Here is a 19,818-nt window from a genome sequence, read left to right as displayed (position 1 = left end):
TCCGTGGCCCCCATCCACTAGAAGTCCTGACAGAGGCCCAGTAAATGGTTTGTGTCCCATAGGTAACTGGGGAGCTCAACTTCCAAAGGCCGGAAATCAATCCACTGTCCCAGTCTTTCCTTCAAAGACCCGAAGCCCCCCACTATGGGCCTGCCCATAAGGGGACACCGCCCCTTGCGTAGATGGTAAAAAACAGGGACCCGCGGTGCATCAGGAATGAACTCCCCCTTCCGTTTAAACAATATACCTAAAATAACACCCTTCTGATCAAGTGTAGGGAGGATCTACATTCCGTAGCTAAATCTTTCCATCGTCTCATATAGAGAGGCGGATCGGAGAGTCGTCTCAAAGCCTCGCGTTTATAAACCTCCACATCCTGAATGACAAAACCACTCCGCCTTCATCAGAATGCTTGATAAATATGGAGAGATCTTCACTCAATTGTTTAATGATCGTCTTTCACCGGTTCTCAGGTTGTTATTCTGGATCACCAATACCTTACACCAGTACCGTATATCAAAATCAATTACACCGCGAACTAAAGATCTTCTCCCCGCCTGGACTCGACACATCGACATCTACCTGGATCACCAATACCCTACACCAATACCACCAGAACCCCTTCACCAATACCCCCAGAACCCCTACACCAATACCACCAGAACCCCTACACCAATACCCCCAGAACCCCTACACCAATACCACCAGAACCCCTACACCAATACCACCAGAACCCCTACACCAATACCACCAGAACCCCCACACAATACCACCAGAACTCCTACACCAATACCACCAGAACCCCTTCACCAATACCCCCAGAACCCCTACACCAATACCACCAGAACCCCTACACCAATACCACCAGAACTCCTACACCAATACCACCAGAACCCCCACACAATACCACCAGAACCCCTACACCAATACCCCCAGAACCCCTACACCAATACCACCAGAACCCCTACACCAATACCACCAGAACCCCTACACCAATACCACCAGAACCCCCACACAATACCACCAGAACTCCTACACCAATACCACCAGAACCCCTTCACCAATACCCCCAGAACCCCTACACCAATACCACCAGAACCCCTACACCAATACCACCAGAACTCCTACACCAATACCACCAGAACCCCCACACAATACCACCAGAACCCCTTCACCAATACCCCCAGAACCCCTACACCAATACCACCAGAACCCCTACACCAATACCACCAGAACCCCTACCCCAATACCACCAGAACTCCTACACCAATACCACCAGAACCCCTACACCAATACCACCAGAACCCCCTACACCAATACCACCAGAACCCCTTCACCAATACCCCCAGAACCCCTACACCAATACCCCCAGAACCCCTACACCAATACCCCCAGAACCCCTACACCAATACCACCAGAACCCCTACACCAATACCACCAGAACCCCTACACCCAGAACCCCTACCCCAATACCACCAGAACTCCTACACCAATACCACCAGAACCCCTACACCAATACCACCAGAACCCCTACACCAATACCCCCAGAACCCCTACACCAATACCACCAGAACCCCTTCACCAATACCCCCAGAACCCCTACACCAATACCACCAGAACCCCTACACCAATACCCCCAGAACCCCTTCACCAATACCACCAGAACTCCTACACCAATACCCCCAGAACCCCTACACCAATACCACCAGAACCCCTACACCAATACCACCAGAGCCCCTACACCAATACCACCAGAACCCCTTCACCAATACCCCCAGAACCCCTACACCAATACCACCAGAACCCCTTCACCAATACCCCCAGAACCCCTACACCAATACCACCAGAACCCCTTCACCAATACCCCCAGAACCCCTACACCAATACCACCAGAACTCCTACACCAATACCACCAGAACTCCTACACCAATACCACCAGAACCCCTACACCAATACCACCAGAACCCCTACACCAATACCACCAGAATCCCTACACCAATACCCCCAGAACCCCTACACCAATACCCCCAGAACCCCTACACCAATACCACCAGAACCCCTACACCAATACCCCCAGAACCCCTTCACCAATACCACCAGAACCCCTACACCAATACCACCAGAACCCCTACACCAATACCCCCAGAACCCCTACACCAATACCACCAGAACCCCTACACCAATACCACCAGAACCCCTACACCAATACCACCAGAACCCCTACACCAATACCCCCAGAACCCCTACACCAATACCACCAGAACCCCTACACCAATACCCCCAGAACCCCTACACCAATACCACCAGAACCCCTACACCAATACCCCCAGAACCCCTACACCAATACCACCAGAACCCCTACACCAATACCCCCAGAACCCCTACACCAATACCACCAGAACCCCTACACCAATACCCCCAGAACCCCTACACCAATACCACCAGAACCCCTACACCAATACCACCAGAACCCCTACACCAATACCCCCAGAACCCCTTCACCAATACCACCAGAACTCCTACACCAATACCACCAGAACCCCTACACCAATACCACCAGAACCCCTACACCAATACCCCCAGAACCCCTACACCAATACCACCAGAACCCCTACACCAATACCCCCAGAACCTCTACACCAATACCACCAGAACCCCTTCACCAATACCCCCAGAACCCCTACACCAATACCCCCAGAACCCCTTCACCAATACCCCCAGAACCCCTACACCAATACCACCAGAACCCCTACACCAATACCACCAGAACCCCTACACCAATACCACCAGAACCCCTTCACCAATACCCCCAGAACCCCTACACCAATACCACCAGAACCCCTACACCAATACCACCAGAACCCCTACACCAATACCCCCAGAACCCCTTCACCAATACCACCAGAACTCCTACACCAATACCACCAGAACCCCTACACCAATACCACCAGAACCCCTACACCAATACCCCCAGAACCCCTACACCAATACCACCAGAACCCCTTCACCAATACCCCCAGAACCCCTACACCAATACCCCCAGAACCCCTTCACCAATACCCCCAGAACCCCTACACCAATACCACCAGAACCCCTACACCAATACCACCAGAACCCCTACACCAATACCACCAGAACCCCTTCACCAATACCACCAGAACCCCTACACCAATACCACCAGAACCCCTACACCAATACCACCAGAACCCCTTCACCAATACCACCAGAACCCCTACACCAATACCACCAGAACCCCTACACCAATACCCCCAGAACCCCTACACCAATACCACCAGAACCCCTACACCAATACCACCAGAACCCCTTCACCAATACCACCAGAACCCCTACACCAATACCCCCAGAACCCCCTACACCAATACCACCAGAGCCCCTACACCAATACCCCCAGAACCCCTACACCAATACCACCAGAACCCCTACACCAATACCACCAGAACCCCTACACCAATACCCCCAGAACCCCTTCACCAATACCACCAGAACTCCTACACCAATACCACCAGAACCCCTACACCAATACCACCAGAACCCCTACACCAATACCCCCAGAACCCCTACACCAATACCACCAGAACCCCTACACCAATACCCCCAGAACCTCTACACCAATACCACCAGAACCCCTTCACCAATACCCCCAGAACCCCTACACCAATACCCCCAGAACCCCTTCACCAATACCCCCAGAACCCCTACACCAATACCACCAGAACCCCTACACCAATACCACCAGAACCCCTACACCAATACCACCAGAACCCCTTCACCAATACCACCAGAACCCCTACACCAATACCACCAGAACCCCTACACCAATACCACCAGAACCCCTTCACCAATACCACCAGAACCCCTACACCAATACCACCAGAACCCCTACACCAATACCCCCAGAACCCCTACACCAATACCACCAGAACCCCTACACCAATACCACCAGAACCCCTTCACCAATACCACCAGAACCCCTACACCAATACCCCCAGAACCCCCTACACCAATACCACCAGAGCCCCTACACCCAGAACCCCTACACCAATACCACCAGAGCCCCTACACCAATACCACCAGAACCCCCTACACCAATACCACCAGAACCCCTACACCAATACCACCAGAACCCCTACACCAATACCACCAGAACCCCTACACCAATACCACCAGAACCCCTACACCAATACCACCAGAACCCCTTCACCAATACCACCAGAACCCCTACACCAATACCACCAGAACCCGCTACACCAATACCACCAGAACCCCTTCACCAATACCACCAGAACCCCTTCACCAATACCACCAGAACCCCTACACCAATACCACCAGAACCCGCTACACCAATACCACCAGAACCCCTTCACCAATACCACCAGAACCCCCTACACCAATACCACCAGAACCCCTACACCAATATCAATTACACCGAGAACTGAAGTTCTTCTCCCCGCCTGGACTCGACACATCAACATCTGACTGGATCACCAATACCTTACACCAGTAATACCAGCACCCTATACCAATACCACCAGAACCCCTACACCAATACCCCCAGAACCCCTACACCAATACCACCAGAACCCCTACACCAATACCACCAGAACTCCTACACCAATACCACCAGAACTCCTACACCAATACCACCAGAACCCCTTCACCAATACCACCAGAACCCCTACACCCATACCCCCAGAACTCCTACACCAATACCACCAGAACCCCTACACCCATAACCCCAGAACTCCTACACCAATACCCCCAGAACCCCTACACCAATACCACCAGAACCCCTACACCAATACCACCAGAACTCCTACACCAATACCACCAGAACTCCTACACCAATACCACCAGAACCCCCTACACCAATACCCCCATAACTCCTACACCAATACCCCCATAACTCCTACACCAATACCACCAGAACCCCTACACCAATACCACCAGAACCCCTACACAAATACCACCATAACTCCTACACCAATACCACCAGAACTACTACACCAATACCACCAGAACCCCTACACCAATACCACCAGAACCCCTACACCAATACCACCAGAACCCCTACACCAATACCACCAGAACCCCTACACCAATACCACCAGAACCCCTACACCAATACTACCAGAACTCCTACACCAATACCACCAGAACCCCTACACAAATACCACCATAACTCCTACACCAATACCACCAGAGCCCCCTACACCAATACCACCAGAACCCCTACACAAATACCACCATAACTCCTACACCAATACCACCAGAGCCCCTACACCCAGAACCCCTACACAAATACCACCAGAACTCCTACACCAATACCACCAGAACTCCTACACCAATACCACCAGAACCCCTACACCAATACCCCCAGAACTCCTACACCAATACCACCAGACCTCCTACACCAATACCCCCAGACCTCCTACACCAATACCCCCAGAACCCCTACACCAATACCCTCAGAACCCCTAGACCAATACTACCAGAACCCCCTACACCAATACCACCAGAACCCCTACACCAATACCACCAGAACTCCTACACCAATACCACCAGAGCCCCTACACCAATACCACCAGAACCCCTACACCAATACCCCCAGAACCCCCTACACCAATACCACCAGAACTCCTACACCAATATCACCAGAGCCCCCTACACCAATACCACCAGAACTCCTACACCAATACCACCAGAACTCCTACACCAATACCACCAGAACCCCTACACCAATACCACCAGAGCCCCCTACACCAATACCACCAGAACTCCTACACCAATACCACCAGAGCCCCCTACACCAATACCACCAGAACCCCTACACCAATACCACCATAACTCCTACACCAATACCACCAGAACTCCTACCCCAATACCACCAGAACTCCTACACCAATACCACCAGAGCCCCCTACACCAATACCCCCAGAGCCCCCTACACCAATACCCCCATAACTCCTACACCAATACCACCAGAACCCCTTCACCAATACCACCAGAACTCCTACACCAATACCACCAGAACCCCCTACACCAATACCACCAGAACTCCTACACCAATACCACCAGAGCCCCCTACACCAATACCACCAGAACCCCTACACCAATACCACCATAACTCCTACACCAATACCACCAGAACTCCTACACCAATACCACCAGAACCCCTACACCAATACCACCAGAACCCCTACACCAATACCCCCATAACTCCTACACCAATACCCCCATAACTCCTACACCAATACCACCAGAACTCCTACACCAATACCCCCAGAACCCCTACACCAATATCAATTACACCGAGAACTGAAGTTCTTCTCCCCGCCTGGACTCGTCACATCAACATCTGACTGGATCACCAATTTTCTAACACCAGTACCTTTATGCCAGAACCCCTACACCCAGACCACCAGAACCCCTACACCCATACCACCAGAACCCCTACACCCAGAACCCCTACCCCAATACCACCAGAACTCCTACACCAATACCACCAGAACTCCTACACCAATACCACCAGAGCCCCCTACACCAATACCCCCAGAGCCCCCTACACCAATACCCCCATAACTCCTACACCAATACCACCAGAACCCCTTCACCAATACCACCAGAACCTCTTCACCAATACCACCAGAACTCCTACACCAATACCACCAGAACCCCCTACACCAATACTACCAGTACCTCTACACCAATACCACCATAACTCCTACACCAATACCCCCATAACTCCTACACCAATACCACCAGAACCCCTACACCAATACCACCAGAACCCCTACACCAATACTACCAGAACTCCTACACCAATACCACCAGAACCCCTACACAAATACCACCATAACTCCTACACCAATACCCCCAGAACCTCTTCACCAATACCACCAGAACTCCTACACCAATACCACCAGAGCCCCCTACACCAATACCACCAGAGCCCCTACACCAATACCACCAGACCTCCTACACCAATACCCCCAGACCTCCTACACCAATACCCCCAGAACCCCTACACCAATACCCCCAGAACCCCTAGACCAATACTACCAGAACCCCCTACACCAATACCACCAGAACCCCTACACCAATACCACCAGAACTCCTACACCAATATCACCAGAGCCCCCTACACCAATACCACCAGAACTCCTACACCAATACCACCAGAACTCCTACACCAATACCACCAGAACCCCTACACCAATACCACCAGAGCCCCCTACACCAATACCACCAGAACTCCTACACCAATACCACCAGAACCCCTACCCCAATACCACCAGAACCCCCTACACCAATACCACCAGAACTCCTACACCAATACCACCATAACCCCTACACCAATACCACCAGAACCCCTACACCAATACCACCAGAACCCCTACACCAATACCACCAGAACTCCTACACCAATACCACCAGAACCCCTCCACCAATACCACCAGAACTCCTACACCAATACCACCAGAACTCCTACACCAATACCACCAGAACTCCTACACCAATACCACCAGAACTCCTACACCAATACCACCAGATCCCCTACACCAATACCACCAGAACCCCTACACAAATACCACCATAACTCCTACACCAATACCCCCAGAACCTCTTCACCAATACCACCAGAACTCCTACACCAATACCACCAGAGCCCCCTACACCAATACCCCCAGAGCCCCCTACACCAATACCCCCATAACTCCTACACCAATACCACCAGAACCCCTTCACCAATACCACCAGAACCTCTTCACCAATACCACCAGAACTCCTACACCAATACCACCAGAACCCCCTACACCAATACCACCATAACTCCTACACCAATACCACCAGAGCCCCCTACACCAATACCCCCAGAGCCCCCTACACCAATACCCCCATAACTCCTACACCAATACCACCAGAACCCCTTCACCAATACCACCAGAACCTCTTCACCAATACCCCCATAACTCCTACACCAATACCACCAGAACCCCTACACAAATACCACCATAACTCCTACACCAATACCACCAGAACTCCTACACCAATACCACCAGAACTACTACACCAATACCACCAGAACCCCTACACCAATACCACCAGAACCCCTACACCAATACCACCAGCACCCCTACACCAATACCACCAGAACCCCTACACCAATACTACCAGAACTCCTACACCAATACCACCAGAACCCCTACACAAATACCACCATAACTCCTACACCAATACCCCCAGAACCCCTACACCAATACCCCCAGAACCCCTAGACCAATACTACCAGAACCCCCTACACCAATACCACCAGAACCCCTACACCAATACCACCAGAACTCCTACACCAATACCACCAGAACTCCTACACCAATACCACCAGAGCCCCCTACACCAATACCACCAGAGCCCCTACACCAATACCACCAGAACCCCTTCACCAATACCACCAGAACTCCTACACCAATACCACCAGACCTCCTACACCAATACCACCAGACCTCCTACACCAATACCCCCAGACCTCCTACACCAATACCCCCAGAACCCCTACACCAATACCCCCAGAACCCCTAGACCAATACTACCAGAACCCCCTACACCAATACCACCAGAACCCCTACACCAATACCACCAGAACTCCTACACCAATACCACCAGAGCCCCCTACACCAATACCCCCAGAACCCCTACCCCAATACCACCAGAACCCCCTACACCAATACCACCAGAACTCCTACACCAATACCACCATAACCCCTACACCAATACCACCAGAACCCCTACACCAATATCACCAGAGCCCCCTACACCAATACCACCAGAACCCCTACCCCAATACCACCAGAACCCCCTACACCAATACCACCAGAACTCCTACACCAATACCACCATAACCCCTACACCAATACCACCAGAACCCCTACACCAATACCACCAGAACCCCTACACCAATACCACCAGAACTCCTACACCAATACCACCAGAACCCCTACACCAATACCACCAGAACCCCCTACACCAATACCACCAGAACCCCTACACCAATACCACCAGAACTCCTACACCAATACCATCAGAACCCCTACACCAATACCACCAGAACCCCTACACCAATACCACCAGAACTCCTACACCAATACCACCAGAACTCCTACACCAATACCACCAGAACTCCTACACCAATACCACCAGAACTCCTACACCAATACCACCAGAACCCCTACACCAATACCACCAGAACCCCTACACAAATACCACCATAACTCCTACACCAATACCCCCAGAACTCCTACACCAATACCACCAGAACCCCTACACCAATACCACCAGATCCCCTACACCAATACCACCAGAACCCCTACACAAATACCACCATAACTCCTACACCAATACCCCCAGAACCTCTTCACCAATACCACCAGAACTCCTACACCAATACCACCAGAGCCCCCTACACCAATACCCCCAGAGCCCCCTACACCAATACCCCCATAACTCCTACACCAATACCACCAGAACCCCTTCACCAATACCACCAGAACCTCTTCACCAATACCACCAGAACTCCTACACCAATACCACCAGAACCCCCTACACCAATACCACCATAACTCCTACACCAATACCACCAGAGCCCCCTACACCAATACCCCCAGAGCCCCCTACACCAATACCCCCATAACTCCTACACCAATACCACCAGAACCCCTTCACCAATACCACCAGAACCTCTTCACCAATACCCCCATAACTCCTACACCAATACCACCAGAACCCCTACACAAATACCACCATAACTCCTACACCAATACCACCAGAACTCCTACACCAATACCACCAGAACTACTACACCAATACCACCAGAACCCCTACACCAATACCACCAGAACCCCTACACCAATACCACCAGAACCCCTACACCAATACCACCAGAACCCCTACACCAATACTACCAGAACTCCTACACCAATACCACCAGAACCCCTACACAAATACCACCATAACTCCTACACCAATACCCCCAGAACCCCTACACCAATACCCCCAGAACCCCTAGACCAATACTACCAGAACCCCCTACACCAATACCACCAGAACCCCTACACCAATACCACCAGAACTCCTACACCAATACCACCAGAGCCCCCTACACCAATACCACCAGAACTACTACACCAATACCACCAGAACTCCTACACCAATACCACCAGAGCCCCCTACACCAATACCACCAGAGCCCCTACACCAATACCACCAGAACTCCTACACCAATACCACCAGAACTACTACACCAATACCACCAGAACTCCTACACCAATACCACCAGAGCCCCCTACACCAATACCACCAGAGCCCCTACACCAATACCACCAGAGCCCCTACACCAATACCACCAGAACCCCTTCACCAATACCACCAGAACTCCTACACCAATACCACCAGACCTCCTACACCAATACCCCCAGAACCCCTACACCAATACCCCCAGAACCCCTAGACCAATACTACCAGAACCCCCTACACCAATACCACCAGAACCCCTACACCAATACCACCAGAACTCCTACACCAATACCACCAGAGCCCCCTACACCAATACCACCAGAACTCCTACACCAATATCACCAGAGCCCCCTACACCAATACCACCAGAACTCCTACACCAATACCACCAGAACTCCTACACCAATACCACCAGAACCCCTACACCAATACCACCAGAGCCCCCTACACCAATACCACCAGAACTCCTACACCAATACCACCAGAACCCCTACCCCAATACCACCAGAACCCCCTACACCAATACCACCAGAACTCCTACACCAATACCACCATAACCCCTACACCAATACCACCAGAACCCCTACACCAATACCACCAGAACCCCTACACCAATATCAATTACACCGAGAACTGAAGTTCTTCTCCCCGCCTGGACTCGTCACATCAACATCTGACTGGATCACCAATGGTCTAACACCAGTACCTTTATGCCAGAACCCCTACACCCAGACCACCAGAACCCCTACACCCATACCCCCAGAACCCCTACACCCAGAACCCCTACCCCAATACCACCAGAACTCCTACACCAATACCACCAGAACTCCTACACCAATACCCCCAGAGCCCCCTACACCAATACCCCCATAACTCCTACACCAATACCACCAGAACCCCTTCACTAATACCACCAGAACTCCTACACCAATACCACAAGAGCCCCCTACACCAATACCACCAGAACCCCTACACCAATATCAATTACACCAAGAACTGAAGTTCTTCTCCCCGCCTGGACTCGTCACATCAACATCTGACTGGATCACCAATACCTTACACCAGTAATACCAGCACCCTATACCAATACCACCAGAACCCCTACACCAATACCCCCAGAACCCCTTCACCAATACCCCCAGAACCCCTACACCAATACCACCAGAACTCCTACACCAATACCACCAGAACCCCTACCCCCAGAACTCCTACACCAATACCCCCAGAACCCCTACACCAATACCACCAGAACCCCTACACCAATATCACCAGAACTCCTACACCAATACCACCAGAACTCCTACACCAATACCCCTACACCAATACCACCATAACTCCTACACCAATACCCCCAGAACCTCTTCACCAATACCACCAGAACTCCTACACCAATACCACCAGAACTACTACACCAATACCACCAGAACCCCTACACCAATACCACCAGAACCCCTACACCAATACCACCAGAACCCCTACACCAATACCACCAGAACCCCTACACCAATACCACCAGAACCCCTACACAAATACTACCAGAACTCCTACACCAATACCACCAGAACTCCTACACCAATACCACCAGAACCCCTACACCAATACCACCAGAACTCCTACACCAATACCACCAGAACTCCTACACCAATACCACCAGAACCCCTACACAAATACTACCAGAACTCCTACACCAATACCACCAGAACTCCTACACCAATACCACCAGAACTCCTACACCAATACCACCAGAACTCCTACACCAATACCACCAGAACCCCTACACAAATACTACCAGAACTCCTACACCAATACCACCAGAACTCCTACACCAATACCACCAGAACCCCTACACCAATACCACCAGAACTCCTACACCAATACCACCAGAACTCCTACACCAATACCACCAGAACCCCTACACAAATACTACCAGAACTCCTACACCAATACCACCAGAACTCCTACACCAATACCACCAGAACCCCTACACCAATACCACCAGAACCCCTACACAAATACTACCAGAACTCCTACACCAATACCACCAGAACTCCTACACCAATACCACCAGAACTCCTACACCAATACCACCAGATCCCCTACACCAATACCACCAGAACCCCTACACCAATACCACCAGAACTCCTACACCAATACCACCAGAACTCCTACACCAATACCACCAGAACCCCTACACAAATACTACCAGAACTCCTACACCAATACCACCAGAACTCCTACACCAATACCACCAGATCCCCTACACCAATACCACCAGAACCCCTACACAAATACCCCCATAACTCCTACACCAATACCACCAGAACTCCTACACCAATACCACCAGAACCCCTACACCAATACCCCCATAACTCCTACACCAATACCACCAGAACTCCTACACCAATACCACCAGAACCCCTACACCAATACCCCCATAACTCCTACACCAATACCACCAGAACTCCTACACCAATACCCCCAGAACCCCTACACCAATACCACCAGAACCCCTACACCAATACCCCCAGAACCCCTTCACCAATACCACCAGAACCCCTACACCAATATCAATTACACCGAGAACTGAAGTTCTTCTCCCCGCCTGGACTCGTCACATCAACATCTGACTGGATCACCAATGGTCTAACACCAGTACCTTTATGCCAGAACCCCTACACCCAGACCACCAGAACCCCTACACCCATACCCCCAGAACTCCTACACCAATACCACCAGAACTTCTAAACCAATATCACCAGAACTCCTACACCAATACCACCAGTACCCCTACACCAATACCATCAGAACCCCTACACCAATACCACCATAACTCTTACACAAATACTACCAGAACCCCTACACCAATACCATCAGAACCCCCTACACCAATACCATCAGAACTCGTACACCAATACCACCAGAACTCCTACACAAATACTACCAGAACCCCTACACCAATACCATCAGAACCCCTACACCAATACCATCAGAACCCCCTACACCAATACCATCAGAACTCGTACACCAATACCACCAGAACTCCTACACAAATACTACCAGAACCCCTACACCAATACCACCAGAACCCCTACACCAATACCACCAGAACCCCTACACCAATACCACCAGTACCCCTACACCAATACCACCAGAACCCCTACACCAATACCACCAGAACCCCTACACCAATACCACCAGTACCCCTACACCAATACCAACAGAACCCCTACACCAATACCATCAGAACCCCCTACACCAATACCATCAGAACTCGTACACCAATACCACCAGAACTCCTACACAAATACTACCAGAACCCCTACACCAATACCACCAGAACCCCAACACCAATACCCCCAGAACCCCTACACCAATACCACCAGAACCCCTACACCAATACCCCCAGAACCCCTACACCAATACCACCAGAACCCCTACACCAATACCACCAGAACCCCAACACCAATACCCCCAGAACCCCTACACCAATACCACCAGAACCCCTACACCAATACCACCAGAACTCCTACACCAATACCACCAGAACCCCTACACCAATACCACCAGAACTCCTACACCAATACCATCAGAACCCCTACACCAATACCATCAGAACCCCTACACCAATACCACCAGAACTCCTACACCAATACCACCAGAACCCCTACACCAATACCACCAGAACTCCTACACCAATACCACCAGAACTCCTACACCAATACCATCAGAACCCCTACACCAATACCACCAGAACTCCTACACCAATACCACCAGAACCCCTACACCAATACCATCAGAACCCCTACACCAATACCACCAGAACTCCTACACCAATACCACCAGAACCCCTACACCAATACCACCAGAACTCCTACACCAATACCATCAGAACCCCTACACCAATACCATCAGAACCCCTACACCAATACCACCAGAACTCCTACACCAATACCACCAGAACTCCTACACCAATACCCCCAGAACTCCTACACCAATACTACCAGTACCTCTACACCCATACCCCCAGAACTCCTATATCCAAATCTCATCACACCCGGTACTGAAGTCCTCCTGCCTGCCTGGATCACCAATATCACTACACCAGTACCACAATTTCCCCTCCCCATCCCCTAGTCTAGTACAACAACCCCCTCCTAGCACTATCTAGCTGGGACAAGGTAATCTAGTACAATTCAATCCCCCCCCCAATCCCCAGTTTAGCACAACAACCCCCCCCCCCAAGCACAATTCTTCCCCATTCCCCCTCCTAGCACAAAACCCCCCAATTCCAGCAGTTTACCCCATCACCCCTCTCCTAGCAAAAAATCCCCCATTTCCCCCTCCTAGCACAATATCCCCCCCCCCCCCCCCAGTCTAGTACAACCACCCCCTCCTAGCACAATATCCCCCCCCCCAGTCTAGTACAACCACCCCCTCCTAGCACAATATCCCCCCCCCCCCCAGTCTAGTACAACCACCCCTCCTAGCACAATATCCCCCCCCCCAGTCTAGTACAACCACCCCCTCCTAGCACAATATCCCCCCCCCCCAGTCTAGTACATCCACCCCCTCCTAGCACAATATCCCCCCCCCCAGTCTAGTACAACCACCCCCTCCTAGCACAATCTAGCTGGGACAAAGTCATCTAGTCCAACCGCCCTATCCCTCAGGTTAGCACAATAACCCCGCCCACCATGATTCCTCCCAACACAATCACCCCCCCCCATTTAGCACAAAACCGTTTCTTCCAAGCACAAATGTCTGCTATCCCTCCCCCATTGTGCCCGACACAATATTCCCCCTCCCTGCTTGAAATTATCAGGTGGGAACTGACTACAGGAGTAGTGACAGCAACAGAGGAGGGGAAGAGCTGGGAGGAGGGGCAGGCTGTGCCCCTCCCCCCCAGTCTGTATACAGGAGATTACATTATACAGAGGTAGTGGGGGGGGGGGGGAGTCACCACTGGTGTACAGAGGAAGAGGGGGAGGGGTCACCTTTGGGGTACAATTCGCTCTCTGGGGCGCACACTGCAGACACATTACTGGATGGAGACTTAGAAAAGATTTTCTATCATTTATTTGAATCATAATTTGGCTGAACTGAGAAATGACATCACAATGACCGGAACAATGACATCACAATGGCCGGAACAATGACAACATGATGACATGATGATGACCGGAACGGTGACATCACGATGGCCGGAACGATGACATCACGATGATGGGAACGATGACATCACAATGACCGGACGATGACAACATGATGACATGACGATGACCGGAACGATGACATCACGATGATGGGAACGATGACATCAGGATTGGCTGGCTGAACTCGGAGGCAGAATTCTCCTTCGCGGTCCACACAGAAGTTGTAGGATTTGGGGTTATCCATAGCGGCTTCAATCCTCTCCTCCATATTCTCCAGGGTGATGAAAGTCTTGGAAAGTTCCTGTGGTAGAAAAGAGCAGAGAGGAGTTTATGGGGGTGAGGGGGACTCTGAGGGGGGGGGGGCGCTGAGCAGGTAGGTGTGTGATTGGGGGGCACTGAAGAGTTTGGCGTGTGTGATTGGAGAGGGGGGCACTGAGGAGGTTGGCGTGTGTGATTGGAGGGGGGGCACTGAAGAGGTTGGCGTGTGTGATTGGAGGGGGGGGGGCACTGAGGAGGTTGGCGTGTGTGATTGGAGAGGGGGCCACTGAGGAGGTAGGCGTGTGTGATTGGAGAGGGGGGCACTGAGGAGGTAGGTGTGTGTGATTGGAGGGGGGGCACTGAAGAGGTTGGCATGTCTGATTGGAGGGGGGCACTGAAGAGGTTGGCGTGTGTGATTGGAGGGGGCACTGAAGAAGTTGGCGTGTGTGATTGGAGGGGGCACTGAAGAGGTTGGCGTGTGTGATTGGAGAGGGGGGCACTGAGGAGGTAGGCGTGTGTGATTGGAGGGGGGGCACTGAAGAGGTTGGCATGTCTGATTGGAGGGGGGGCACTGAAGAGGTTGGCGTGTGTGATTGGAGGGGGGGCACTGAAGAGGTTGGCATGTGTGATTGGAGGGGGCACTGAAGAGGTTGGCGTGTGTGATTGGAGGGGGCACTGAAGAAGTTGGCGTGTGTGATTGGAGGGGGCACTGAAGAGGTTGGCGTGTGTGATTGGAGGGGGGGCACTGAGGAGGTAGGCGTGTGTGATTGGAGAGGGGGGCACTGAGGAGGTAGGTGTGTGTGATTGGAGGGGGGGCACTGAAGAGGTTGGCGTGTGTGATTGGAGGGGGCACTGAAGAGGTTGGCGTGTGTGATTGGAGAGGGGGGGCACTGAAGAGGTTGGCGTGTGATTGGAGAGGGGGGCACTGAAGAGGTTGGCGTGTGTGATTGGAGAGGGGGGCACTGAGGAGGTTGGCGTGTGTGATTGGAGAGGGGGGCACTGAGGAGGTTGGCGTGTGTGATTGGAGAGGGGGGCACTGAGGAGGTAGGCGTGTGTGATTGGAGGAGGAGGGCACTGAAGAGGTAGGCGTGTGTGATTGGAGGGGGCACTGAAGAGGTTGGCGTGTGTGATTGGAGGGGGCACTGAAGAGGTTGGCGTGTGTGATTGGAGGAGGAGGGCACTGAGGAGGTAGGTGTGTGTGATTGGAGAGGGGAGCACTGAGGAGGTTGGCGTGTGTGATTGGAGGGGGGGGCACTGAAGAGGTTGGCGTGTGTGATTGGAGGGGGCACTGAAGAAGTTGGCGTGTGTGATTGGAGGGGGCACTGAAGAGGTTGGCGTGTGTGATTGGAGAGGGGGGCACTGAGGAGGTAGGCGTGTGTGATTGGAGAGGGGGGCACTGAGGAGGTAGGTGTGTGTGATTGGAGGGGGGGCACTGAAGAGGTTGGGGTGTGTGATTGGAGAGGGGAGCACTGAGGAGGTTGGCGTGTGTGATTGGAGGGGGGGGCACTGAAGAGGTTGGCGTGTGTGATTGGAGGGGGCACTGAAGAAGTTGGCGTGTGTGATTGGAGGGGGCACTGAAGAGGTTGGCGTGTGTGATTGGAGAGGGGGGCACTGAGGAGGTAGGCGTGTGTGATTGGAGAGGGGGGCACTGAGGAGGTAGGTGTGTGTGATTGGAGGGGGGGCACTGAAGAGGTTGGGGTGTGTGATTGGAGGGGGCACTGAAGAGGTTGGCGTGTGTGATTGGAGAGGGGGGCACTGAGGAGGTAGGTGTGTGTGATTGGAGGGGGGGCACTGAAGAGGTTGGCGTGTGTGATTGGAGGGGGCACTGAAGAGGTTGGCGTGTGTGATTGGAGGGGGGGCACTGAAGAGGTTGGCGTGTGTGATTGGAGAGGGGGGCACTGAGGAGGTTGGCGTGTGTGATTGGAGGGGGAGCACTGAGGAGGTTGGCGTGTGTGATTGGAGAGGGGAGCACTGAGGAGGTTGGCGTGTGTGATTGGAGAGGGGGGCACTGAGGAGGTAGGCGTGTGTGATTGGAGGGGGGGCACTGAAGAGGTTGGCGTGTGTGATTGGAGAGGGGGGCACTGAGGAGGTTGGCGTGTGTGATTGGAGAGGGGGGCACTGAGGAGGTAGGCGTGTGTGATTGGAGGGGGGGCACTGAAGAGGTTGGCGTGTGTGATTGGAGGGGGCACTGAAGAGGTAGGTGTGTGTGATTGGAGGGGGCACTGAAGAGGTTGGCGTGTGTGATTGGAGGGGGGGCACTGAAGAGGTTGGCGTGTGATTGGAGAGGGGGGCACTGAGGAGGTAGGCGTGTGTGATTGGAGGGGGGGCACTGAGGAGGTTGGCGTGTGTGATTGGAGAGGGGGGCACTGAGGAGGTTGGCGTGTGTGATTGGAGAGGGGGGCACTGAGGAGGTAGGCGTGTGTGATTGGAGGGGGGGGGCACTGAAGATGTAGGCATGTGTGATTGGAGGGGGGGCACTGAAGAGGTTGGCGTGTGTGATTGGAGAGGGGGGCACTGAGGAGGTTGGCGTGTGTGATTGGAGGGGGGGCACTGAAGAGGTTGGCGTGTGTGATTGGAGAGGGGAGCACTGAGGAGGTTGGCGTGTGTGATTGGAGAGGGGGGCACTGAGGAGGTAGGCGTGTGTGATTGGAGGGGGGGCACTGAGGAGGTAGGCGTGTGTGATTGGAGGGGGGCACTGAGGAGGTTGGCGTGTGTGATTGGAGGGGGGGCACTGAGGAGGTTGGCGTGTGTGATTGGAGGGGGGGGCACTGAAGAGGTTGGCGTGTGTGATTGGAGGGGGGGGCACTGAAGAGGTTGGCGTGTGTGATTGGAGGGGGGGCACTGAGGAGGTAGGTGTGTGTGATTGGAGAGGGGAGCACTGAGGAGGTTGGCGTGTGTGATTGGAGAGGGGGGCACTGAAGAGGTTGGCGTGTGTGATTGGAGGGGGGGCACTGAAGAGGTAGGCGTGTGTGATTGGAGGGGGGGCACTGAGGAGGTTGGCGTGTGTGATTGGAGGGGGGGCACTGAGGAGGTTGGCGTGTGTGATTGGAGAGGGGGGCACTGAGGAGGTTGGCGTGTGTGATTGGAGAGGGGGGCACTGAGGAGGTAGGCGTGTGTGATTGAAGGGGGGGCACTGAAGAGGTTGGCGTGTGTGATTGGAGGGGGCACTGAAGAGGTAGGTGTGTGTGATTGGAGGGGGCACTGAAGAGGTTGGCGTGTGTGATTGGAGGGGGGGGGCACTGAAGAGGTTGGCGTGTGTAATTGGAGGGGGGGCACTGAAGAGGTTGGCGTGTGTGATTGGAGAGGGGGGGGCACTGAAGAGGTTGGCGTGTGTGATTGGAGGGGGGGGGGCACTGAGGAGGTAGGCGTGTGTGATTGGAGGGGGGGCACTGAGGAGGTTGGCGTGTGTGATTGGAGAGGGGGGCACTGAGGAGGTAGGCGTGTGTGATTGGAGGGGGGGGGGGCACTGAAGATGTAGGCATGTGTGATTGGAGGGGGGGCACTGAAGAGGTTGGCGTGTGTGATTGGAGAGGGGAGCACTGAGGAGGTTGGCGTGTGTGATTGGAGGGGGGGCACTGAGGAGGTAGGTGTGTGTGATTGGAGAGGGGAGCACTGAGGAGGTTGGCGTGTGTGATTGGAGAGGGGGGCACTGAAGAGGTTGGCGTGTGTGATTGGAGGGGGGGCACTGAAGAGGTTGGCGTGTGATTGGAGAGGGGGGCACTGAGGAGGTAGGCGTGTGTGATTGGAGGGGGGGCACTGAGGAGGTTGGCGTGTGTGATTGGAGAGGGGAGCACTGAGGAGGTTGGCGTGTGTGATTGGAGGGGGGGGCACTGAAGAGGTTGGCGTGTGTGATTGGAGGGGGGGCACTGAGGAGGTTGGCGTGTGTGATTGGAGAGGGGAGCACTGAGGAGGTTGGCGTGTGTGATTGGAGAGGGGGGCACTGAAGAGGTTGGCGTGTGTGATTGGAGGGGGGGCACTGAAGAGGTTGGCGTGTGATTGGAGAGGGGGGCACTGAGGAGGTAGGCGTGTGTGATTGGAGGGGGGGCACTGAGGAGGTAGGCGTGTGTGATTGGAGAGGGGAGCACTGAGGAGGTTGGCG

The 19,818-nt window shown here is 53.2% G+C and overlaps 1 protein-coding gene across 1 annotated transcript in view; it reads right to left on the bottom strand.

The window, feature by feature from the left end:
- Positions 1-15,546: 15,546 nt before the first annotated feature.
- Positions 15,547-19,818, bottom strand: part of MRPS26 (mitochondrial ribosomal protein S26) — a gene marked incomplete at both ends in the record, with an annotated part of 43,561 nt that continues 39,289 nt past the window's right edge. Inside the window, one exon of the mRNA XM_082250393.1 lies at positions 15,547-15,762. Within this exon, the coding sequence (XP_082106519.1) occupies positions 15,547-15,762 (216 nt within the window). The remainder of the gene's footprint in view (positions 15,763-19,818) is intronic.

The sequence above is a fragment of the Pelophylax lessonae genome, assembly GCF_965119305.1.
Source record: "Pelophylax lessonae genome assembly, chromosome: 1".
NCBI classification, from domain to species: domain Eukaryota; kingdom Metazoa; phylum Chordata; class Amphibia; order Anura; family Ranidae; genus Pelophylax; species Pelophylax lessonae.
The sequence above is the reverse complement of the archived record's forward strand: the minus strand, read 5'-3'. Positions and strand labels throughout refer to the sequence as shown.